The following is a 7,845-nucleotide window of genomic DNA, read 5'->3' on the forward strand; positions in this document are numbered from 1 at the left end:
ATCAAATCATAAAAGCCGAGGATGATCGAGGCGATAAATTGAGAAGGAGATTTTTATTAGGATCTTAAAAAGTTGGAGAAGGGACGTAGAATTGTACGAAAAACGAAACCTCAGGGCAAAGAACTCGTGCTGGACCTGTCAACAATTTTTTTACAGCCCCCCCCCCTCCCCCTCCTTTTCACTCTCTCTGCTCCTGGAGTCCAGTGGACTAGGCGGTGAGTCCTCGTGCCAATGTCGCGAAGTAAATGACACCCTATTACGCGGAAGACGCTTGTGTTGCTATGGTTACTGACCGGGGCGAATGGGTAACATTACCCGGCCTGCAACGTGGCGCTGATGGGCAATGGGGGGAAATTTATCATGTAGGAACTTGGTAATTACATGTCTCATAATTTGCCCGGGCGGTCTGGGGGTAAAATCTTGGCTTTATTACTGAGGCCGAGACGTCCACGGTGATACAGCCGTCTCCCCCCCCCCCCTTTTAACCATAATTATGCAAATTATTTGTAAAAAGGGTGGTGAAAGTTTGGGGGGTGGGATAGGTTGGTTTCGTAGAAGTGAAAGCAAAATGAGACGTCAACTAAACACGTGGAGAGCTCATACGATGTGTGTGTATGTGTGCTCATACAATGTGTGTGTATGTTTGAATAAGAGATGGTGCGTGGAATATAAGTGTGTGATATTTCCTTAAAAGCCTTGGGCTAAACTAAACTTATCTATGTAGACATGAGGTTTTTTTTATTTCTGGTTAAGCTCTAAATCTCAACCCTTCCTCCCCAGTTGGACTGAAGATATTTGTACAATTATTTGTGAGGTTCGCTGCTCTCACTTTCGCCCTTCCAGCGTGGCGGTATTTTGTCAGGGAGCCTTTGCTTCCCCCCTTTATTCTTAATGCGCGATACCGAATTCGCCCTGCTGTAGGCGCTTCTCGTCATTTGATCAGAAATTATTTCCAAGTTTTGTTCTTCTCTTCTCTCATTGATTTATAAGCCGTAATGGCGGATAATAAGAGAGTTGGGCAAGGGGACGTAATTTGATGAGTGGTGAGAGAGACAGGATCTTGTGCATTACGCAGGGGCCAGAGGTGGGACTTCATTAACACATTTTTTGTGTTGTTTCAAGGGAGTCTATCATTTTACCTACTTTTTCGTTGTCTGTCTCTAGTTCTAATTGCATCCCTTTAGATTTTTGCAAAATACTCTGTTTTATTTTATGGCAACTATTGAATTTCAAAAATAGCTCTGCTAATAAATGAAAAAAATTGTTATTATTTTGTTATTGTAATTCATAAATTGTATTTTTCAAACTCTCAAAACCACATTTAAAAGTATGATACTCTTAATATTTAAAGTATAACAATTAGCCGACTATTCTGGTAATTCATTATGTATTCTAGAAAGACAATCCTTATACGAAGTGTAATTGAATCAATTAGGCTGAATCGGTCATGTAATTACACTTGTAATAGATCGACCAACAATAATAAATATGTGCGATTAGAAATTTTTTTACCAATTGTTTTTGTTTAGCGCTATATCATGCCTTTAGTTTTCTCACTGTGCCATGATCCTATCACATACCTGGACCAGTAGGAAAACGAGGGGTGGAAGAAAGGTGTCTCTCTGTAACTCTGCCATGCATTTCCCCATCATTTATTGCACTCAAATATATTTCTCTATCATGTATGCCTCGGTATTAGATTTGGTATGCATTCTTCTGTCACATATTCCTCTATCATGTGTTTCTTGACTTTAGGATCTCATGTTTTTATTAGTAAAAAAAAAAAAAAAAAAGTAAAGTTCCCCATTCAGACCTTGTGGTCTATAGGGCAGATGATGTAAATGTCATCTGTTTCTGTGGCCTACGGCTAACGAGGGTGTCATGTGGCCAATACAACGACCAACCGCCTTTACTTTTCCGCAACTAATGTCAGGTACCCATTAGCTGGGTGGACTCAGAGGCGCCCGAAGATCCCGAAAATGAAAACCCCAGTCTTCACCAGGATTCGAACCCCCGGACACCGGTTTGGAAGGCAAGCGCTTTACCGCTCAGCCACCGCACGACCAGTTATTATTAGTATTAAATAGTAAACACCAAGCTCTTGACCACCCGAGTTCGAACGATTCATATTCTTTTCAATGTTGGCCCAGTTTCAGTGACTACCAATGATCTGTTATAAAAAAGCTAAAGATGCTTATCGTTAGGTTTACTACTTAGCACCCTAGTAAACAATTGACTGCTGGGATTCTACTTAAAGCTCTTCAAGGGGGAAGTTATTAAATACTGCATGTTCTATTAAAACTATTTTTTTTTACAAGAAAACTTTTGACTTTCCCAGGACTTGAGATGAAGCCAGACTTTTACAGAGACTTTTACCTGGAGAGATATCACAGAGATGGTCAAGCTTCCTATCAGAGGCGAGGGTCACTCCAACTCTGGCAGTTTCTGGTGGCCCTGCTGGACGACCCGTCAAATGCTTCCTTTATCGCCTGGACTGGTCGGGGCCTGGAGTTTAAACTTATAGAGCCAGAGGAGGTAACTGTCTATTTATGTTCTCTGTCATTACCGAGAGTACGTTTTTTTTGTGACATAACCCCCCACGTGACAGTGTGATTTCTTTGTAACCCTAAGTGACACGACCTGATGTGATTCATGATAGATCCCATGTGTTAGTGCGTTTCATGCGTGATCACACGTGAAAATACAGACTGTGACGAATTAAACCAGTAATTTTTAGTTTTATAAAAGCCAAATCGAGAGAATAGAGATTTGTTAAGGTTTGATTTACTTCTGTTCCCCAGGTAGCTAGACGATGGGGCATGCAGAAGAACCGTCCAGCCATGAACTATGACAAGCTGAGCCGGTCCCTCAGGTATTACTACGAGAAGGGAATCATGCAGAAAGTTGCAGGCGAGAGATACGTCTACAAGTTCGTCTGCGACCCGGAGGCTTTGTTTACCATGGCCTTCCCGGACAACCACAGGCCCATGCTCAAAGGAGACGCCCTTGGCAAGGAAGACGTCTTCAAGCCGCCAGCTCAGACGGCGGACAGCCTTGCGTCGTCTCCCCCAACAGGACAGCACCCTGCGCCGCCTCCCGCCATGCGAGGCGGCGTGTTCAATGTGTCAGGCCCCACACAGCCCCGCCCGCACGTGGCACACGGCGCCCCGTCCGTCACGGCGGAACAGCACCGTCTCCAGTACGTGCAAGAGTTTCAGAGGATGTACGGGGCTGGTCCTTACATGGAGGGCTGTGTATACTGACACAGACACGATGTACTGGATTCAATCACATTCAATCCAGTGATGAAGAATGCCAGTCATTCTCACATGGAAATATGTTCAGCCCATTGGCTTCTTCGCTCAGGGCCTAGACACCAAGTCACAGACTTTCTGGACTTCATGTTCCTCACTTTAATGTAGGCCAGTGAAATTACAAACCCATGAAAGAAGTCTCAGAACATAATCTTGAATCTTTGGCAGCTTGGCAAGTGGCAACACAGAGCTTCAAAGGAGTCCATAACAGAAGTGACGCATTTTATTGGAACTATTTGGAAACCTCTTTGGCAGGTACAGGTTTGTTGATAACAGTTAAATCAACAACCTGTGTTAATAATGAGGCTGAAGAACTCATCCCACCAAAAGAGATGTGCCCTATGTTCCACAAAGATTCCGACTGGATGAGTCAGTAACTAGATCTAGTAGGCCTAGTAGTGCAGTTACATGTCACACCAAGCGTGTTTACCCTACACTACGTCAGAAACAAACAAATTAATCCGCCACAAGAAACTCTTGAAAAAAATCGAAGTAAATGGCAACATAAAACATTGGATTGTATTTCAAATTGTTGATGCTTTGATTATTGGCCTTTTAAAAAACCAAGATCAATAGCCCCCCCAAAAAGTGAATTGGCTGGAGCAACAATTATCTTCTTAATGATTTCAATACAAACAGCACAACTGATGAGAGAAATGTGTGCCATATCGTCGTCATGGCAACGTAACAAGTGCCATAGCTACTAAACACTCCAATGCATTTCTCAAAAGGAATTAAGAGGAGTGTCAAACCAACCAGCACTGAGAGTAGGTGTCCCTTACTTTGCAAGTAAACATGGGGCACTTATAAAATACAGACGTTACATTAAAAAAACAACAACAAAAAAAAAAAAACAGTAGATGATTACGTCCTACGAGTATCCCTATAGATTTCTTACAGAGTTTGGTACATTATTAGTAAAAGAAAAAAGGTTTCAATGCTACAGATCCTAAAGTCTAATTATCAAAGTATATCTATATTCTGCCATAAGTTATATACAGGTATGGAGTATGTTGTTATGTAAACCTTGGTGGCTACTCTCAGCCCGTGTGACTAAGTATTTCTTCTTCTTTGTCGTTACTTTGTTTAATTAATGACATATTCAGAAAGACATGATTTATGGCTATGTTCTTCATACAAACATCTCACATGGGATGGAACAGATTTTTTTTTAGTTCAGGCGCGGCGTCTACTTATTTTGTAAGTCTCTGGACTCTTTAGTTTGTTCTCGAGTGTTGTGGGTTCATGATTATTCACATTTAGTTCTCATGTGTATTCAGTTTGTAATAGAGTTAAGTGTACCGCCAAGTAAAGACTGAAGTATGCAGGGCGGCCCTAACAATTGCGGGGCCCTATGCGAAATGGATTGCGCGGGGCCCATTCTGGGTAGGGATAAGGATAATAATTGAAAATTAAGATTTTGTATTAGAAAATAAATTCGTCTTTGTATTAATTTTTTTTTTATTTTTATTAAATTAAAGCTGACAATGCTGTTTTTTTTTTTTATCTTGCGTAGGATTGACGTTTACCATATTGAATGGCAACCCCCAAGTGACAATTCTTTTATAAGGTTATTTGTATAACTTCAGGAGATTTCCATGACTTTTTAGTAACTTTTGCAGTTACATGAGATTTCCACGAGGCCCTGAAAAATCAGGAGGCCATGGGAACCCTGTTATATATATATATATATATATATATATATATATATATATATATATATATATATATATATATATATATATATATATATATAATGGTTTAATTTAATAATTTACACCTAGAATTAGCGCGGGGCCTATGAAAGTGCGGGACCCACTTCGGCCACATAGGTTGCAGTGTCCCAAGGCCGGCCCTGTAAGTATACTTGTAAGTGTTGGTTAAAAGAATGTTCCCTACATCGATAAAAGTCTGTAACTTTTCAAATGTACTCTAAGATGAAATGAGGAGACGTCAGCTCCCTCTCGGAGCCACATCATGGGCCACCATTTATCCGTAACTATCGACCATTTCAACTCGATCTCATTAATCTATCAAAAGCAATTATTTTCAAAAGGGACACGTCGCTAATGTGGTCCATTTACTTCTATAAGCCACACATACATAGAGCTAGTTTTAAATTTCTTTTGTATGGCGGGTCTTTCGTGTTATAATATACTCAGTGCGCTATGCAGGGCCGGCCTTAGGCCGATTTGACCGATTGCTCATATTGGGCCCTGCGCCTGTAAGGGGCCCCGCAATCTAAGGCCTGCATTAAGCATAACTATCAGTCTTTGCTCTTGTCAAAGGCCTTTGAAGATGTAGCACTTAAAAGGGTTGACATATTTAGAGTATCGGACGATTGACTAACTTAACCAACTGGCGTCTGATGCGTTTGAGTTTATTCCTATGCATGCTGTATAATAAATGTTGATAGAATGGTCTAATTAATATTAATAGTCATTATTGTAAAAACAAAATTAGAAGAGGATCCTCGTAAGCAACCAATAAATTGGGCCCCGTAATTCGTAAGGCCGGCCATGGCGCTTTGGTCATTTCTTTTGTAAACTTGTTAAGGGAAGATGACAATTGTTTCGTGCGTCTTTAGAGGCTAAGCAAACAACTCAGTTTAAGTCGGGGTTCAAACTCAGCAACACCCCCCCCCCCCCACAACCATTCTTAGTCCACTCGTATGGTCTCTCTATATATATATTTATGATGAGAACTGCGCAAGTTATTCCATCCAGCTGGAGCTAGTGTCATTGACCTTGCTTTGTTTCTCTGACGCATTTCTTCTGCCAGCTCTGTTCTCTTGTCCTCAGCAACCTGTGCGCCAGTTTTCACAGCGTGATGCCATGATGCTCTGTCATGTGCCTCTGTCTCCCAGGTGACTGTGGAAATGCTGAAGGCTTTCAGAGAAGCTTTGATGGTGTCCCTGAGGCGTTTTCTTTGTCCACCTTGTGAGCGCTTTCCTTCCTTTAGTTGGCCATACAGGAGTCGTTTAGGGATGCGGGGGTCTTCCATTCTGCAGATGTGGCCTGCATCAGGATGGTGTCGACGCTTTGCAGGCCCGCTCTTCGAAGGACTTCAGTATCTGGTATTTTTTCTTGCCATTTGACATTCGTACAGTCTACACACTCTTAGTCTACTTATTTAGTCCACCTCATTGAGAGCTCACACGGTCCTAGTCAATCTACAAAGTCCACAGAGTCAAGTTAAGATTAGTTGGTTGCTAATGTAAACAAATATCACTCCTAACGCTCATTATTATGGAATATGTTTATAATAATATATCTGTATATAATATAAATACATCTAAATACTTAATGTCTGTTGTACCCACTGGTATAGTGAGCATTCCATCGATTCTCACTTGATTTTTCTATGAAACATTAAACGAATTGAATGTAACTCAAAAACTTGTTTTGTTTCTCTAGTTTGTTCTGTTTACACATGAGCATGATAGGGAACTAAATGTATTGGACTAGGTTATTACAGGTAAAATGTTTTACATATTTCGGATGTTCCTTCAGAGTTGAAGATAATTTACTTCCTAGTCCAAACCTCCCGCAGGACGACGGGGGATGGGAGCGGGCAGGGTTTGAACCCTCGATAAATCCGAACGACAGTCCAACGCGCAAACCGCACGACCAGGCAGCCAGGTTAAACTTGAGACTTGAGTGCAGATGATTCTGTAAAAGAGGACTTGTGTTTCAAATGTTTCTTCATACGATGTCAGCAAGCAGCGTACAAACTCATGAACATGACGATACAGTCCAATGCAAGGGAATATTTACATTTGATAAGAGTGACACCATTTGGTAAAATCACGAGACACTTCAGGACTGAAGACTAACAAGTAAAGTAGCTATAATACAGACAACACAAAACCATTATGTACAAATAAAAAACTCAGAAGGACATACGGATAGAGCTACATTTCGAATGAAATGGGTTGCATGAATCAGCCAGGAAAACCAACGACAGCAGGATCTAAGTCACTTGATTAACATGCATGAATAGATTGACACATGAAATGCGTAGGTCAAATTAGCTTAATTATCTTCTTTCTGTGCCATTAAAATATATGGTTTTAAGGTCACCTATTTTTAGTTTTAAACTTTTCTCTTTACAAAGTATAAAGGGGGCTAATTCAATTTATAACACCTTATCAATCAAGTAATTTATTTCCCTTGTTCAAGATACCAAACAATAATAATTTTACCAATAGTTGATAAACTATTTGGTCATTTTGTTTTTTATTGATTCTTGTTTTGTCAGGTAAAAGAAATAATTGTGCAAAATTTCATCTTGGTCCAGAAAAAACATGTACAAACTTTTACCAGACAGACAAACAGACAGTGAGTTGATATAAGCTTTGTAAAAAGTTAATTTGATGAAGTGGTCGGAAGTATGAAGTAACTGGTAGGGTTTGCTTTTTTTTTTTTTTTTTTTTCTTCATATAACAAAATTAAAAACTTAGTTGAAGAGGGAGAATATTTAAACATAAATAAACCCAAACAGAAAATAGATTTATCTCAAGTGAGCCCTA

General features: G+C 40.3%; 1 protein-coding gene across 1 annotated transcript in view; it reads left to right on the forward strand.

The window, feature by feature from the left end:
* LOC129921852 (ETS translocation variant 4-like) overlaps positions 1 to 4,962 on the forward strand; it is an 87,614-nt gene extending 82,652 nt beyond the window's left edge. The window contains exons 9-10 of the mRNA XM_056005034.1: positions 2,339 to 2,535; positions 2,802 to 4,962. Of these exons, the coding sequence (XP_055861009.1) occupies positions 2,339 to 2,535; positions 2,802 to 3,263 (659 nt within the window). The 3' untranslated portion in view covers positions 3,264 to 4,962. The remainder of the gene's footprint in view (positions 1 to 2,338; positions 2,536 to 2,801) is intronic.
* The last annotated feature ends 2,883 nt before the right edge of the window (positions 4,963 to 7,845 follow it).

Source organism: Biomphalaria glabrata, chromosome 11 (genome assembly GCF_947242115.1).
Source record: "Biomphalaria glabrata chromosome 11, xgBioGlab47.1, whole genome shotgun sequence".
Taxonomy (NCBI): domain Eukaryota; kingdom Metazoa; phylum Mollusca; class Gastropoda; family Planorbidae; genus Biomphalaria; species Biomphalaria glabrata.